The 17,921-nt window shown below is 39.1% G+C and overlaps 1 protein-coding gene across 2 annotated transcripts in view; it reads left to right on the top strand.

The window, feature by feature from the left end:
- RAB28 (RAB28, member RAS oncogene family) overlaps positions 1-17,921 on the top strand; it is a 79,669-nt gene that overhangs the window by 44,472 nt on the left and 17,276 nt on the right. For both annotated transcript variants that reach the window (XM_066385408.1, XM_066385409.1), the window contains exon 5: positions 17,554-17,657. In XM_066385408.1, coding sequence (XP_066241505.1) covers positions 17,554-17,657 — 104 coding nt within the window. The remainder of the gene's footprint in view (positions 1-17,553; positions 17,658-17,921) is intronic.

The following is a 17,921-nucleotide window of genomic DNA, read 5'->3' as shown; positions in this document are numbered from 1 at the left end:
ATCTTGCTGATATTCTTGATAAAACTGATATAATTTTAAAGAATGCCTTGGAAGTACCACATCTCATTGTACCTCTAGAACATTTCACAGAGTGTTACTTATCTGGTTTTAGTGTTGAATATGATATTCTACAAGCTAGCTGAAGAGAATGTTCCAAGGGGGCTCCTCTATTCAAGTGCTATTAATAGGTAAGAAGAGGGTCAATAATTGACTAATTTAGAAACAATTTATTGTATGTAAGATCAATTTTGATGAAGTGGTGAGGACAAAAGACAAATTAGATTTAGTAAGTCCAGATGATTCTTCTGAAGAATTTGTTGTAAAGAAAGCAAATGGAAAAGGGAAGTGAGGTAAAAAGTTTTAGAGGCCCTGGCCGGTTGGCTCAGTGGTGGAGTGTCGGCCTGGCGTGCAGGAGTCCCAGGTTCGATTCCTGGCCAGGGCACATAGGAGAAGCGCCCATCTGCTTCTCCACCCCTCCCCCTCTTCTTCCTCTCTGTCTCTCTCTTCTCCTCCCTCAGCCAAGGCTCCATTGGAGCAATGATGGCCCTGGACACTGAGGATGGCTCTGTGGCCTCTGCCTCAGGCACTAGAGTGGCTCTGGATGCAACAGAGCGACACCCCAGATGGGCAGAGCATCGCCCCCTGGTGGGCATGCCGGGTGGATCCTGGTTGGGCGCATGCGGGAGTTTGTCTGACTGCCTCCCCATTTCCAGCTTCGGAAAAGTGCAAACAGAAAAAGAAAAAAAAAAAAAGAAAAGTTTTAGAACTGTTTTTACTTTTATTTTTTAAGATAAGAGAAATTTATATGCTGATAGAAATGAAATAGTAAAATTGATTAGGTAGGAGAGAGATGTTACAGTTGCTGAAGTTATGTTAAGTTGTGAGGGAGATAGTATTCAGTGTACAAATAAATGGTTTGGCTTTAGATAGGAAAATGGATTATTTATTGACTTACAGTAATAGGAGTTACAGACAATTGCTATACTATGTTTGATGTGCAGAAGGTCTCTTGACTGTTTCTAGTTATCAGTGAAATAAGAAGCAGTCTTTGTTGTGGGTTAAATTATTTCTCCCTAAAAGTTATATTGAAATCTTAACCTCTAGTGCCTCTGAATGTGACCTGATTTGGAGATAAGGTCTTTGTAAATGTAATCAAGTTGAGTTATATTGATTAGGGTTGTCTGTAATCCAATGACTGGTATCCTTAGAAGTAGAGAGAAATTTGAACAGCGATAGACACATTTGGAAGAAAGCCATGTGAAGACGGTGGCAGAGATTGAAGTGAAGAAACGCCAAGGTTTGCTGAAGCCACGGGAAGCTAGGAAGAGGCAAGAAAGGATTCTTCCAAGAGCCCTCCTAGGGAGCATGGCCTTGCCAACGTTTGATTTCTGACGTCTAGCCTCCACAACTGTGAGAGAATAAAATTCTGTTGTATTAAGCCACCAGTTTGTGCTACTTTGTTACAGCCCTGGGAAACTAACACCAGTCTTCAACAGAGAGAGAATGGGGGAAGTTTTGATTTCCCATGGATATTTTTAAACTTGCCTTTCTTTGAGCTAAGACTTCATTTAACATCAGCTTTTTTTGTCACTTTCATTGGCTAGTGGGGAGAATGTTCCTATGCCTATTTTTAATGGAGGGAGCAACTCCTTAATACTAGAGTCTCGGTTCTAGTTTGTTCACCTGTTTGCAACTCCAAGCACATGAGTTCTTCAGGCAGGATTAGAAAAGCTAGCTGCAGCACTGAGAACTGATAGACTCTTTCCTCCCTTCCTTGTGGGCCGCTGCAGAATCAGCTTATGGTTATTGCTCTGATTTTTAAAAACATTACATTATAAACAATTTCACACATACATAAAGTTGAAAGAATGTTATAGTAAACACCTGTATATTCACTGTAGGTCAGCAGACTTTTTCTGAAAAGAACCAGATATTAAATATTTTAGGCTTTGCAGACCATACCGTATCTGATGTAACTGTTCAGCTGTTCCAGGCTAGTACAAATTCAGTCATGGACTATGTGTATATGAAAAAGAAGGTGGTTGTGTTTCAATAAATATTTATTTATAGACTCTGAAATTTGAATTTCATATTTCATGCATCATGAGTTATTCTTTTCATTTATTTTCTGGCTTTTAAAAATACAAAAACTGTTCTTAGCTCATGGACCATTACAAAAACAGGTGGCAAACCAGGTTTGGCCATAAGCTATAGTTTGCTAACCCTCAGCTGGAGTTGACAGTGAATATGCTGCTCTGTTGGCTTTCACATACCTATGCATCTGTCCCTCCCTCTGTCAGTCTAGCAGTGTGTCAGCAAGTATTTTAAAAGAAGTTGTAGACTGTGCGCTTTACACCTAAACACTGTCCTACATGTCATTAGAGTTCTTTTTGTGTGTGTGTGGTAAAATTTACTTACAATGACATGAAAAAATCTTAAGTGTACAATTGATTGATTTTGACAAATCACCCAGCTATATTACTATGATCTTATCAAGGTATGGATAGTACCATCACAGACAAGCCACAGCCTTCCGTCTGACTGCTCCACGTCCTGCAACAGCCATTGCTGCGACTCCAACAGGGAAGGGGAAGAAAGGCCCAGAATCAATGCCAGCGGCTGCCTGGAAGCCCCGCCCCTTCTACCCTGTATACTCCGCCTCTTCTGCCCCCACTGCCGGAGGGGAGGAGACTAGTGACATGAAAAGGGGTTGCTTGCAGTTTTTTCTTTGTCCTTCATTTTCTTTGTTGATTATTTTTTGAGGGTCAGTGGGTCTGTGTACACATTCATGTTTTTGATCAGGATCTCTAGACTCTTGCTTACTTTTATTGAAATATGAAGATAGAATTGAATAGTATTAGTAGCTGGTCTGGATTTTTATATTTAGAGTGAAGGTCATTTTTGGGGTTTTTTTTAGCAGCTTTCACTTGAATGTGTGGGCAGATTTCAGGCCTTGTGATATATTTCACCCTGACCATAGAGTACGGAGGGCTTGTTGCCAGTCTGGCTTCTGATATGGGCACCTGGACAGGCAGTGACTGAGATCCTTGTCCACCGTGGAAGTTAAAAGGGTGACTCTGGAGTGCTGTAGAGGACCTGGCCATTCTGTCTAGCTGTTTTTCCTTTCTTTGTACTTATACAGCAGTTTATGTGAAGGCACTGACCTGTTTCTGTGGTAGCATTGTGCCAGGTCAACTTGGCTAAATTGGAAATAGCATTTTCTAAAATTTCCTTCCCTGTATTTTTCTGGTGGCATTGCTCACAGGAGACATTCTGACGAGATTGTAGGAGGAAGTGAAGTGGCGGCATGCCTTTCGGCTCTGAGGGTTAGTGCTGTGTGCCATGAGCTGTGGCAGCTGATAGGCTAGCTCACTTAGTAGTGTGGATAACACATGGACCAGTTGTTTCTTCAGCTCCTGCCAGATTTCCCCCTTCAGCCCCTCTGAACACTGGCCATGCCCGTACAGCTCCCTGAGGAGGGTGCAGGCTTCTCCCATAGGTCGCCCTTGGCATTAGGGTTGCAGTTGCTGAGGGACTGATGTGAGCTCCAGTTTGCTACTACCATCCTGCTGTTCTCACAGACTAAAGTTTGTTCCATTGCCTTCGTCAGCTCCAGCTATCTTCACCAATCTGCTTTGTCCTTGCCCTTCTCTATATCCTGTTCCCCTAATGACTGCCCGTCTGGCTGACTTGTACTGACTTGTGGCTCAACTAGCTGCAGAGTCAAGAGCCTACACCTAACGCTCCAAGAGTCTCACAGTATGCAAGGTCCAACCCCTATGATAAATCCTCTGTCTTACCACCCATCCTGGTTCTTCTGCTTGATCAACCATAATTGATCTGCTCTACCTTTCTAGGGTTCATAGTTGAAACTTTTATTATTAGATCTATAGAGAGTTGTTCCTACCAGCTCATTTTGAATTTGCTGTTTATCTTCTAAACAGCAACTTTTAATTTTTTTTTAGTGCTACCTAGGTATACTCATTTTTTTTTGGTATTTTTCCAAAGTTAGAAGCAGGGAGGCAGGCAGACAGACTCCCGCATGCACCCTACCAGGATCCACCTGGCATGCCCAACAGGGGGCGATGCTCTGCCCATCTGGGGTGTTGCTCCGTTGTGGCCAGAGCCATTCTAGCGCCTGAGGCAGAGGCCATGGAGCCATCCTCAGCACCCGGGCCAACTTTGCTCCAATGGAGCCTTGGCTGCGGAAGGAGAAGAGAGAGAGGAAGGAGAAGGGGAGGGGTGGAGAAGCAGGTGGGCATTTCTCCTATGTGCCCTGACTGGGAATTGAACCTGGGAGTTCCACACGCCAGGTCAATGGTCTACTGCTGAGTCAACCAGCCAGGGCTATGTATTCTCATTTTTAATATTTCATCTGCCTTTTAAGTGATATTTGGAACTTTAAATAATAGTTTGGATTAAAAAATATTGTGCTTAGATGTTAGTTTTACAAACAGACATAATACTCTTTTAAAAACAGTTGCTTTTTACCACAAGACCTGTGTAATAAAACAGTAAGCAGGAGAGTGTACAAAAAAACCCAAAGAAGTTTTTACGTTTAGATGTCCTAGAGCAGGGGTCGGGAACCTTTTTGGCTGAGAGAGCTGTGAGTGCCACATATTTTAAAATGTAATTCCATAAGAGCCATACAATATATTTAACATTAAATACAAGTAACTGTGTGCATTTTATGTAAGACCAACACTTTTAAAGTACAATAAGTCTCTGAATTCTTTTTAATAACGTTGTTATGCTGTTGCTAACCAATGATGAATAAAGTACTTCTTACCATTAATGCAACTTCTGGTGCTGCATGGTTTTGCTGATGGCTTTGTAGTCTGGTTGATACATGGTGAGGTTAAGCTTCATGCAGGCGTTGAGACTTCCATCCGTTAAACGTGATCATAGGTTGGTCTTAATGTTCTTTAGATGTGAGAAAGACCGCTCACATGCATACGTAGAGCCAAACATTGTCAGTAGAGCAATACTCACACACTGCAGTGTGTGGTATGTGACGGGAAGCGCATTCCAAGTTTTGACAATCAGCTGGTCCGCGGGTTGAAGTTTTTTCATTTCTCCCTACTTTTGTTTGCTCGCCAACTCTGCTTGCTGTTGTGCAAAGTCTTTCCAAATCTTTATTCAGTGACTTGAACTTATTCACCCACATGTCAGAGGCTTTCAGGTCAGCAGCTTGTAGCTCAAAATCTCTGACAGAGACACCGGGGATGTAACTCAGGTCGGTACTGTCCACTGCACACTCGTGTGTATGGGTGATGAACTTAAAGACATGTGCGCTCACGAGGTTCTCCAAAGCGCGCTTTGAATGACTGCAGGAGATTAGATGTGAAGCCCACTAGCTGCTGGAGATCAAGGTGTTGAGCAAGGTCACTTGCTGTGCATGCATCTTTAAACTCTCCCAGTTTTTCAAAGTGTAGTAAACGACCTGTTTTAGTGCCAGCGATGAAGAGTTCCAGCTTGTTTTCAAATGCAAACACTGCTTGTTGAAGGGATAAGACTGTATTTCCAATGCCTTGCATTTTCATATTGAGCTGGTTCAGATGTTTAGTCATGTCCATGAGGTAGTAGAACTTCAGGAGCCACTCAGTGTTAGCTAACTCAGGATGCTCGATGTTTTTCATTTTAAGAAATGTCCGGATTTCACTCAGATAAACCGCGAAATGGCTGAGCACCTTCCTTCTTGACAACCAACGCACGTTGCTGTGCAGAAGCAGACCAGGATAATTATTCCCAACTTCATCCAGTAGTGTTTTAAACTGGTGATCATTTAAAGCTTGGGCAACAATAAAGTTGACCACTTGAATGACCAGCGACATCACCTCATCAAGCTGCTCACCACACATCTGAGCACAAAGCGCCTCCTGATGTAGGATGCAGTGAAAACTTAGGATGGGTCTCTTCATGTTCATGAAGAAGCGCTACGAATCCTCTGTTTTTTCCCACCATGCACGGAGCACCATCACTACACACTGAAATAAATTTAACCATCGGTAGATTTTTTTCTTTAGTGAACTCAGTGAAAGACTTGAATAAATCCTCCCCTCTTGTTGTCTCTTTCATAGGCAAAACAGCAAGACTTTCCTCACGTAGTGTGTCACCGACAGCATACCTTGCAATCATGCTGAACTGGGATAAATGGCTTACGTCTGTTGACTCATCCAAAGCGAGAGAAAAGAATGGTGCTGCATTTATGTCCTTCACTTGTGTTGCCTTAATTTGATTTGCCATCATGATGGTACGATTGTGAACAGTTCTTGCCGACAGAGGCATGTCTTTTATTCGTTTGATTATCTTGTCTTTATCCGAAAAGTCATCAAAAAGTTCATTGGCAACATCAAGCTTGAATGTTTTGGCATACTCCCCATCTGTGAATGGCTTACCGTTTCTCACAATTGCTAAAGCACCAGCAAAGCTAGCCGAATTCCAGTCACCTTGTTGGGTCCAAACGGAGTAGCTGCTGACATGCTTTCTTCCTGCTGTCCCCCGCTGGATATTTCGATGCAAATGTAGTATGGCGTGTATTGAAGTGCCGCTTTATATTTGACCATTTCATTGATGCAACTTTATCATTGTGTATTAGTCACACTGCAGAACCTGCTCTCTCCACAAAGGCGAATTCCTCTGTCCATTCCTGCTGAAAAGTACGCTACCCCTCATCTTTTTTTCTTTTAGCCATCTTCTTCATCAAAAGGGTTTCTGCAGTTAGCTAGCTGACTACTTGATTAAAAGGAGGGAGGTTTACTTCCTGACCTCACAACGACCTGTGTAGGTTATGCATTATCCAATAAAAATTTGGTGCTGATCCAGAGAACAGCTGTGATTGGCTCCAGACGAGATCGGGCGCATTCAGGGTAGTATGCCGTAGACTGTGATTGGCTCCATCCACCTGCAACCATGAACATGAGCGGTAGGAAATGAATGGATTATAATACATGAGAATGTTTTATATTTTAAACATTTTTTTTTTATTAAAGATTTGTCTGTGAGCCAGATGCAGCCATCAGAAGAGCCGCATCTGGCTCTCGAGCCATAGGTTCCCGACCCCTTCCCTGGAGTGAGTCAGGGTAAAGGGATCAGGTAGGGGAGGAGAACCTCATAGACACAGGAAACAGCCTGGTGATTACTAGAGAGGGGGGATGGGTGAAGGTAGAAGAGGGTGAAGGAGGGGTAAGTGATGATGGAAGGAGACTTGACACAGAGTGCTAAACAAACAATGTAATGTGCTGATGATGTGTTACAGCATTGTGCACCTGAAACCTCTCACCCCAATAAATCAATAAAAATTAATAAAATAAGAATTTAATAAATCACAATAATTTTATGACAAGAAGGAGAAAAATATGCTCCTAAGGAATGTAAATAAGTGCACATCAATGGTTTTATATACACTTTACAAATAAAATGTCTCTAAAGAGTAACAAACAAATGAACAGAAAACAAGTGTCACATTAAATCAGTATATGACAAAGGTAGAGATGTGTTTGTCAACCCAAAGGCAGACATATTTGCACATTATGCTGTAGATGTAGAAATGTATAGTGTAATGGGGTGTGATCAATTATTGATATAAAGTGAGGTCTAAACTTTTTAAAAGTTATTTAAATGAACTTGATTGGGGTGACACTGGTAAATAAAATTACATAGACTCCCAGGTTTATTGGCTGCAACCACTGTGGCGGTCAGCTGTGCAGGGCTCCCCCCATGGAGCAGGGCTGCTTTCAGCGGGGCTCTGGGGCCTGCTCAGTCCACTGTGGCGGTCAGCGGTGCAGGGCTCCCCCCATGGAGCAGGGCTGCTTTCAGCGGGGCTCTGGGGTCTGCTCAGGCCGCTGCCCCTTGAGCGTGTCACTTGTGGAAGTGGTTGGATGGTACTGGGACGTGGTCTGAAGCTGTCACCTGTGTGCTGTGTCTGGGGAGGTGCACACGAAGGCTAGCCATGGTCTGTGTTCTTCCCAGGGTCACTGGCAGAAGCTCCAAAGCAATCAGCAGGTGGCTGCTACTTGTGCTGGCCTTAGAGGTGCCCAGGAGAGGCCAGTCTGTGAGCCAAGGGCAGCTGCCACTAGTGCTGTACCTGGGGCCACTCAGCAGGAGGTGCAGGACGTGGCAAGTCCAGATGCTGCTTGTTTCAGAGATTTTATGAAAGTCTGAAACATGAGCCAAAAAACAGGCCATTCATATGGGAAAGGTGCTGGAAACAGCTTGGGTGGGCCTGCAGCGTGGGAGGGTGGGGTTTCAGGGAATCACCAGGGCGGGGTGAACATGTGAACCAGGGTGATGGGGACTCGTATATGGCACCCACTTACAGGGTGAGAGAGGGGTCTCAGAAAAGGAAGTATGGCTTTTTCAAGCATTTCTGTCTGAGCAAAAGCTGCCCCTCCAGCTCTCTTACTGATGCCAGACACTTCAGTTTCTAGCTGTCTGTCTCGGGTGCCTTTGGAGCTGCAGCTCTAGCTCTGGAGCACGGAGGGAAGTGAATCTGAGTAAGTCTGTGTGGGGGCCCTTTGGGAGGAGCTGCCTGAGATGCCAGCAGCCTCTGTCTCCCTCAGCCACAGTCCCCCTGGCTTCTGCAGCCTGAAGTTGTGGGGACTTTTCTTCCTGGCCCTGGAACTGGGGGCTGGGACTCCTCGCTCCTCGCTCCTCAGGGGAAACCTCTGCAGCCCAGATAGACTTCCCAGTTTTTATCTGCCGCACGCGGTTATGGGGCCAGCCTATTCCTCATCTCTGCCCCTCCTGTCAGTCTTGATGTGGCTTCTTCTTTATGTCTTTAGTCGTAGGTCTCCTATTCAGCTAGATTTCAGGCACTTCTGAATGATGATTGTTCTGCAGTTTAGTTGTATTTCTGCTGTGGTTGTGGCGGGAGTTGAGTACCACGTTTACCTGTGCTGCCATCTTGACTGGGAACCAGAACAGGTATTTTTCCAGTTTCTCTTTATGGTTTAGTTTTTGTTGTTTTAGATCATGTTCTGGCATTCCCTCTTCCAACAGATCTAATGTAATGTCATTGTGGGCGATTGGAAATAAAGAAAAATATAAAGAAGGGTTAAATAGCTGATATATAATTGCCATTTGAGGCAATTCTTACTATGGCTTCTGTTCTTTGCCAAATCCTAGGATATGGTGTCTAGGCAAGACAAATACCAAATACTTTTTTTCATGCAAGTCTATGTATGAAAGGCATAAATGAACTTGGACCTTGCTGTATCTATCATGCAGAACATTGCAAATAAACCTATATAGCAGTGTGCTAGTATGAAATGCTCTAAAAGAATGTCTATGAACAAAGCCCAAAACATGATTTAAAATAAGGAAAGGCATTTTATTAATTTTCCAGTTTCTTTATGCTTTTGGCATGTGGGAAAAGGCTAATCTTTATGATTTACGCACAAATGTTATAGAAAGCAATAAAAATTGTAGACAAGCATATATGTAGAAAGATTTATTTACTCTATGGTTCTCATTTAAGCCAATTATTTTAGCCTAGAGTTAGAGAAGTAGTTATCCATTACCCATGACCAGAAGGGATTTATGTAATCTAATTAATGATAACTAAATAAATTGAGGAAATCATATGAATTTTTACATACTCCCCTTTCTGTCCTCTTCATACTGCCTCCTGTTGGCGTTGTTCTGGTGTCTCTGCAGAGTTAACAGTATGTATCATTATTGCTACAGAATCCTTACAGGTCAGTTTGTGGATATATATAGGACCATACAATAAAAATACAATACAGAGTATTTGGGCAAATCTTGTAGCATTAATGAAAATCTATAAAAGTTTTGGAATATTCCTAAAAGCAATGAACAAAAGAGAATTTGACAGAGTCAGGTGATAAATAATTGAAGAGAAAATTCACAAGATTCGTGACATATATAGGTCAAAAGAGTATGATATGATAATTAAAGGAGTAATAGAGATCCTTGGGAAAAATGATGAAAACCATGAATATTTCTGTAACTGTGACCCTTATTTATGATGATATACAAAAAATTAGGTTTGAAGAGACTTCCAAATTATTATTTTAATTGTACATGAGTATGCAAAATATATGTATAGTTTGAAGAATAACTATTCCTGGATCAGAATAGAGAGCGTTGGCAAGCACCTTAGAGGTCTGCCTACCAGGTACCTTTTTCAATCCCCTTTCTACCTTTAGAGGGAACTGGTATCTTTTGTCCTGACCGTTTGCTTACCTTTTTTTTTGTTTCATCATCTCATCTCTGTATACTTCACTGAGTAACATTTAATTTGTCATTTGTAATTTTCATGTGAGTACTAGCATTTGTGTGTATTCCTTTCCAGGTGCTTTTGCTCGCACATATTTGTGATATTCTTATTGTGGTGTGAGACTCTCATGCATTAATTTTCAGCCCTGTAAAATGGAAAAATTTATATTATTTTAGACACAGTTGATATTTTTTGTATTTCTAATGGTCTAAATCTATTTTTATTTAGCAAATACTTTGTAAATGGCTATTATACTATAAGTTTTGTTTCTTTTTTTTTTTTTTTTTTGCTTTTAGCTGCATGTGACAAAAGAACCAAGTATGCACAGCTGAAACAATAGTGATTTTAGTACCTCGGTATTTGATTGCATAAAATCTTAATTTTTGTCTCTTAACATATCATGAAATATTTAAAAGGAAAATTCTGACCTGAGGGGAATGTTCAAAACAAATCTGGCAAATGTCCTCACTTTACACATTGATAAGATAAACACTTAAAACCATAGAAAATGGGAAAAGCAAGGAAGAGGCATTTTACAAAGAAATATAAAAACTGTGCAGGAAAAGGTTAAACTGCATGGAGGTTTTAACATTTGCGCTACATTTAAAGTCTTTTCTTTGATGACACCTTTTTTTACTTTATCTGTTTTGTGGAACCCAGTGATTTTCAGGCAGTTACATATTTTAAGAAGGTTGGTTCAAGATGCTACAAAGTCACAGTCAAGTTCTGGTAATTTTTTATTTTCTTGCATTAGCAATTCTTCTAATACAGTATGATTTACTGTGTCATCATAGAAAGACAGCATTAGAGAGTGTACATGGCAGGGTAAAATTAAACACATGCTCACAATCAAATTAATGTTTTTCATCTGTCTCCAACTAATAACAATCTGTCATGTTATCTATCTGAGTAGGGGCATAAACAGTTTATTTTGTGTTTGGAGTAACTTCCTGGAGGTAGTTAATGTGACAAGTAGTTTGTTTGAATTGAGTATAACCAGATCAACACTCGAGAGTCTAGATGTTTCCTTGATAACCTAAAAATTACTGTGAAAGTCCGTGCAAGTGCTATATTTGTTTTTTGCTTTTACTTTAAGTTAGGCAGTGACATATTTTACAATCTTTTCACTGAGAATATTCTGTTTTTTACATCATTATAGACTGAGGAGCAAAAATAGTTTATAGTTTTAATGTGTTTGTCCATTGACTAGGGATACACAATGATATAATTAATATCTAATATTTTTCATTTTTGAGACTAATGAAGTCATACATTCTGGTGTGAATTAAAAATGTAATTTATTTTAGAATATGTTCTTATAGCATATTAAAAAATGAATATTTAGGAAGATGGAAATATTATAGTCTCAGGCCTGTATAAAAAATAATGTAGATATTGTAATGTTTTTAAGCATTTTAAATTTGACTTAACTTAAAATTTTATATCAGTCTGATCAGTAGTGCCATTATACATTTGATATATGTAGTTTTAAGCTATTCTTTACAGTCGGTACTGTATTTTTGAAGACTGTTCTGTTCACTATATGAGTAGTTCTATAGAGAGATGCAGTGGAGATCTTGGCTAAGGAAGCCCGAATGCCAGGGAACAAACAGGTCTTTAAAAGAGGGGTTGTCATAGGAAACCATCAGCAACAGGGAAAAACACCCTACTGAATGGGAGAAGATGTTTGCCAGTGACACATCTGATAAAGGGTTAAATATCCAAAATTTATAAAGAACTCAGACAAGTCAACACCAAAAAAACCCAAACAATCCAATTAAAAAATGGGCAGAGGACCTGCAAAGATGCTTCTCCAAAGAGGACATTCAGATGACCAACAGACATATAAAATGATGCTCAATATTGCTAATCATCAGAGAAATGCAATTTAAAACTACAAGGAGATATCACCTCATTGCACCTGTTTGAATTGCTATCATCAATAAATCAATAAGCAACAAATGTTGACAAGGATGTGGAGAAAAGAGAATCCTCATATACTGTTGGTGGGAATGCAAATAGGTGCAGCCTTTATGGAAGACAGTGTGGAATTTCTTCAAAAAATTAAAAATGGAACTGCCTTACGACCCAGCGATTCTACTTCTAGGCATGTATCTGAAGAAACCCAAAACACTAATTCAAAAGAAGATATGCATTCCTTTGCTCATTGCAGCATTATTTACAATAGCCAAGATATGGAAGCCACCCAAGTGTCTATCAACAGACACTTGGTAAAAATATAGTGGTACATTCATACAATGGAATGTTGCTTGGCCATAAAAAGAAATCTTACTATTTGAGACAGCATGGATGGACCTAGAAGGGATTATGCAAGTGAAATAAGCTAGACAGAGAAAGACAAATACCATATGATTTCACTTATATGTGTAATCAACAGAGCAAGATGGATGAACAAGCAGAACAGAAACAGACGCCTAGACACAGAGAACAGACTGAGGGTTGCCAGGAGGAGGGGTTTGGGGAGTGGGTGAAAAAGGTGATGGGACTAAGAACTCATGGCAGTTACAAGATAGTCTCAGGGATGTAAAATAAAGCACAGCGAATGTAGCCAATAATGTAATTGTGTGCTGGCAGGTGGGTAGCAGAAATATTGGGAGGAACACTTTGTAAAGTATATGATTTCCTAATTGGTATGCTTTACATTTGAAACTAATACAAAATAATGATGAATGCAAACTGTAATTAAAAAACAAAATTAGAAAAGTCATCATAGACTAGCCTAATTAGCATGTATGTATTTTAGAAGTCAAAATATATACATAATTTTAAGCACATGTAAATCAAGTTTAACAAATTATTAAAGGTATTTTACTTGTCATGTTTGGGCTAATCATGAGGGATCATTTTTAAATATGTAATTTCACAATCTGTATGTACAGCTGCAAGTACTTTGTAAAGAACTAGATAAAATCAGTGCTCAGGCAGAGTATCTTATTTTATAATGCTTATGGGTTCAGTTTTATGATTTTTGTTATTAATGAATACTTTTAAAGTCCTAATAAATAACCAGGTATACAATTCTCCATTCTATAATGAACATTTAAAGTTTGTATGTCTTCACTATTTTAATTAAAATTTCAGAAAAAGAATCAGACTGTTAAGTCATTATCCCCAAAGCTGATACGTTGAGTTTGTTGTTACCTGTCATTTCAGGCATCCACTGGGGATTTTAGAATGTGTCCCTCACAGATGAGGAGGGACTACTATACAAAATTAATCAGAATCCTCTTTACATTTGATTAATGTGTAGGATAGTAATGATTTTGGAGAGCAAGAACAATTAGCTGCATGTGTATGCCATTATTTTTATCATTTAATTTCTTTTGAATGATTTTGAATTTTGAGTTGTCATTATATATATAATGCATGGAAGTGCTTTGAATCCAACAGGGTAAAGTTGAGGGTTTTCTAATATATCATAGCAGTGGTCGGCAAATTCATTAGTCCACAGAGCCAAATATCAACAGTACAACAATTGAAATTTCTTTTGAGAGCCACGTTTTTTAAACTTAAACTATATAGGTAGGTACATTTCTTATCGAGGTAGCACCCGCATGTGGTATTTTGTGGAAGAGCCACACTCAAGGGGTCAAAGAGCCCCATGTGTCTAGCGAGCTGCAGTTTGCCGACCACTGTCATACAGGATTTCCTTTTTGTGCTTTATTTTTGCTCAGGTGAACTGGAGTGTGTGAGGTAAGACGGGTGAGAAGTGTAGCTGTGTATATAAACTTCTTAGGATACAAGACCCACGTGCTCCAGCCCTGCAGATTTTACCAGCTCTTGAAAGCTGTGCTCTTTCATATACTTTTGCTGATATTCCTTTGATAAAGAATGTACTTCCTCTCTGACTCCAAGGCTGTCTGATTTTTCCTCATCTGTTAGCATCACTTTGTCTGGGAGATCTTTCCTGTCTTCCTAAGCAGTTCTAGAAATTTCCATTCTCTATACTCCTGTTGTACCTTTTCCTGTATAAACCACTGCTGTTCTCTTGGGCTCAGAATTGTATTGTATGGTATCTTTCTACATGTATTTCTCTTAGCCTTCCCAGCACCTAGAATGGATAGATGAACCCTAGTAATACTAGCTAATAGTTGTTGAATATGTATCAGAATATTGCTCTGTTTTATATGTATTCACTTATTTTATCAATTCCGATTATAATAACATGTAGAGGTAGGAGCTGTTGTCCCCATTTTATAGATGAGAAAGTAATTTGTTTAAGGTCCTACAAATAGTAACACAACAGGGAATCAAACCCAGGCAGTATCGCTTTAGAGCTTCACTCTTTACTATCATGTCCTAGTTCTTCTTCCAGTGAATCAGTGAGTAGTTGAAGAACCACATAGTTTCTTCTACATTTGCCTTAATACCAACAATTGAAAAGTTTAGAAGAGTTATTTCCTATATAAGACTGGTTTCTGTATGTAGTCCATCACTAGAGCAATAAACTAGTAACAAGATCTGTTGGGTCTGACTGGTGATAGTGTTAGCCTGAGACGCTGAGGTCCCAGGTTTGAAACCCCAAGGTCTCCAGCTTGAGAGCACAGTCTCACCAGCTGAAGTGTGGGTTGCCCGCTTGAACATTGGATTATAGACATGATCCCATGGTTGTTGGCTTGAGCTCAAAGGTTGCTGGCTTGAAGCCCAAGGTCGCTGGCTTGAAGCCCAAGGTCACTGGCTTGAACAAGGGGTCACTGGCTTGGCTGGAACTCCCTGGTCAAGGGTCAAGGCATGTATGAGAAGCAGTCAGTGAACAACTAAAGTACCACAACTATGAGTTGATGCTTCTCATTTCTCTCCCTTCCTCTCTTTCTCTCTCTCTTGTGTCTCTCTGTCTCTAGCTATAAGAAAAAAGATCATCTGTTAAGAAATTTTCATTCTGTTTTATAAAATAATGTATAACACCTAGAAAAATGATATGGTTTAGTGAAGGACAAAAAGAAAATTAAATCATTGGAGCAGTAATGGAACAGTGTTATCACATGTATGATAAGTAGGTACTAGATAATAATTTTAAGAAGGCTCTTAAAAATAGAAGAAAAGTAAAAATAGAAGATAAAAAGATTTAACTAGTGTCTCACTATAAGTTTATCTTCAGAATTTGCATTTCTGGATCATTTAGAATGAAGTACTCCAGTAATAAAGCCCTCTTAAATGTTTCCCACTAAATTATCACATAACAGAAGAAAAATTTGTGGTGAATTCTGTGAGAGTTTTTCTTCTTTTTTTATAATCTCTGCTGTCTCATTTGTTAGAATCTCAGTTATTTAAAATAACCTTTATGTCCTTAATGGTCTTATATTAATTGTAATGGTGGTGACTTTAAGGCCCTGGACTGTGTCTTTTTCATCTTTGGGTTCTTATTACCTAGCACAGTACTTGGTGTGTAATAGGTACTCAAAAATGTCAGTCAGTGACATATTAGTCTTATACTGCTATCTTTATTAGGAAAAAACTTTTACTTGAATAGTAAATCCCCTAATGCTATAGATAAACTTATGTGGTAGTTAGAGAGTTGTGAGGAGGGGTGGAGGGAGAGAGGAAAAAAAGAGAAAGAAAACACTTGAATAACGATAGACTATTCCATTTAAAAAGACAAATGCACACACAGAATAACAAACTTCATTAAAAAGTTGGATAGTGATTTCATTGGGGATTTTTCCTAGTGATATCATTTGTTCTTACTCTTGTTGAATTAGGAAAGTAGTTTAACTTGAATATTATGATAATCTAGATGTATAAATGTCAGTGCTAATAGCTTAGTATTTTAGTTTTCTGCAAATTGATGCCTGTGGTATCTGGACATTTTTTGGCTTGTTCTTGTAAATAAGGTCTCAGTGATGTTTAAGGAACAGCAACTTGTGGCCAGAAAAGAAAAAAGCTCCATATTATTCAAGCTAAGCGATATAAATGGGACTCGGGGATCCCTCAGTAAATAAAAATCTCCTAGAGAAAGATCTCTTGAGCCTACAAACTAAAGACCTTCAATATAATTTTAAATAAAACCTTTTATGTAAAATGAGAGCACTTTTTAGTTGATAATCAATTGACACTATTATGTGGACTTACTAGATTTGCAAATTTACAAGTTTTTACAAGTCAGTTGGGTCCCTTCCTCAGGAAATCAGTTTAACTTTTTTCCCCCTATATTGACTCAAAGAGCCTAGTTGTCCTTAAATCCTGTGAATATATTTGCCTTATAATTTGACGGCATTGAGTCAACACCCTTATAGGGTTTCTAGTGTTGTAAAAAGAGAAACTGTTCAATAAAGGATTGCGTTTGGGAAAATAGACTGTGCCGGATAAAACCAGGATTGGATGTGGACACTGTGCTTTGCTTTAAAGCACTTACCAGTGCTCGTGGAAATATGTGCTTGCCCCTTACCTTCCAAAATGTGTATTTTAGCTTTTGGAAAGCAGCTGAGCTGTGTCTTTGTGAAATTAAACTATGGCTTTAAATAAGTTAAATGAACTATGAAATACTGATGTCTTTTAGCAGAAAATAAATTATCTGTGTGAACACTGATATTTATGAAAGTTGCAGAACTACTCTAATTATTAAAATAATTAAACTGTTTCAATCAAATATGCTTGGGTAAGTGCATCTTTAAATTGATCACTGTTTTAAACACATTATACCAGGGGTCCCCAAACTGCGGCCCCCTGAGGCCATTTATCCGGCCCCCGCGGCACTTCTGGAAGGGTACCTCTTTCATTGGTGGTCAGTGAGAGGAGCATAGTTCCCATTGACATATTGGTCAGTTTGTTGATTTAAATTTACTTGTTCTTTATTTTAAATATTGTATTTGTTCCAGTTTTGTTTTTTTACTTTAAAATAAGATATGTGCAGTGTGCATAGGAATTTGTTCATAGTTTTTTTTATAGTCCGGCCCTCCAATGGTCTGAGAGACAGTGAACTGGCCCCCTGTGTAAAAAGTTTGGGGACCCCTGCATTATACTAAGTAAATCTTTTTTGAGTATCATCAGTGTGCCTGAAGCTATATAGATAAGCATAACAGCTTCCATTTTTTAAGCCTTTTTCAGATGTTGGTCCTTGTGCAGTGTACAGGGATTAATTCTCAAACACTCCATATCAAGTAGGTATATTTGTTATTCATAGTTTTTAGATTTAGAGACCAAGGTATAAAGAAGTTAAGGAAATTGATCAAGATTACACAGTAGTGTCTAAGCTGGGATCTAATATTGGAAAATAAGTAAAACTTAAACATGTTAAAATGCGCTGATCGACTGTAACACTGAATTTTTTTCTCTGTTTTTGTCCCCATTTCTAGTTGATTTGGAACATATGCGAACAGTAAAACCTGAAAAGCACTTACGGTATTGCCAGGAAAATGGTTTTAGTAGCCACTTTGTCTCAGCAAAGACAGGAGACTCTGTAAGTAAAATAACGTATAGTGAATAGTATAAGTGAGGTTTTACTGTTATTTACTAATATTCATAGGTCGTATACTCCCATTATTTAACTTTTGCAACAAATTAATGCTTATTGAAGACATAAGTAGATTAAATTAGACGTGCATGTTTATTCTGTTTATACTATTTCTCTAACTAATTTAACATCATTTTGTGGTTATTTTAAGGTATTTCAAAATAGAAGTTTAAAAAGAATATAAATCACTGATAATCTTAGCATGCAGAG

The sequence above is a fragment of the Saccopteryx leptura genome, chromosome 5, assembly GCF_036850995.1.
Source record: "Saccopteryx leptura isolate mSacLep1 chromosome 5, mSacLep1_pri_phased_curated, whole genome shotgun sequence".
In the NCBI taxonomy this organism is placed as follows: domain Eukaryota; kingdom Metazoa; phylum Chordata; class Mammalia; order Chiroptera; family Emballonuridae; genus Saccopteryx; species Saccopteryx leptura.
This window is presented reverse-complemented; position numbering and strand designations above follow the sequence as displayed.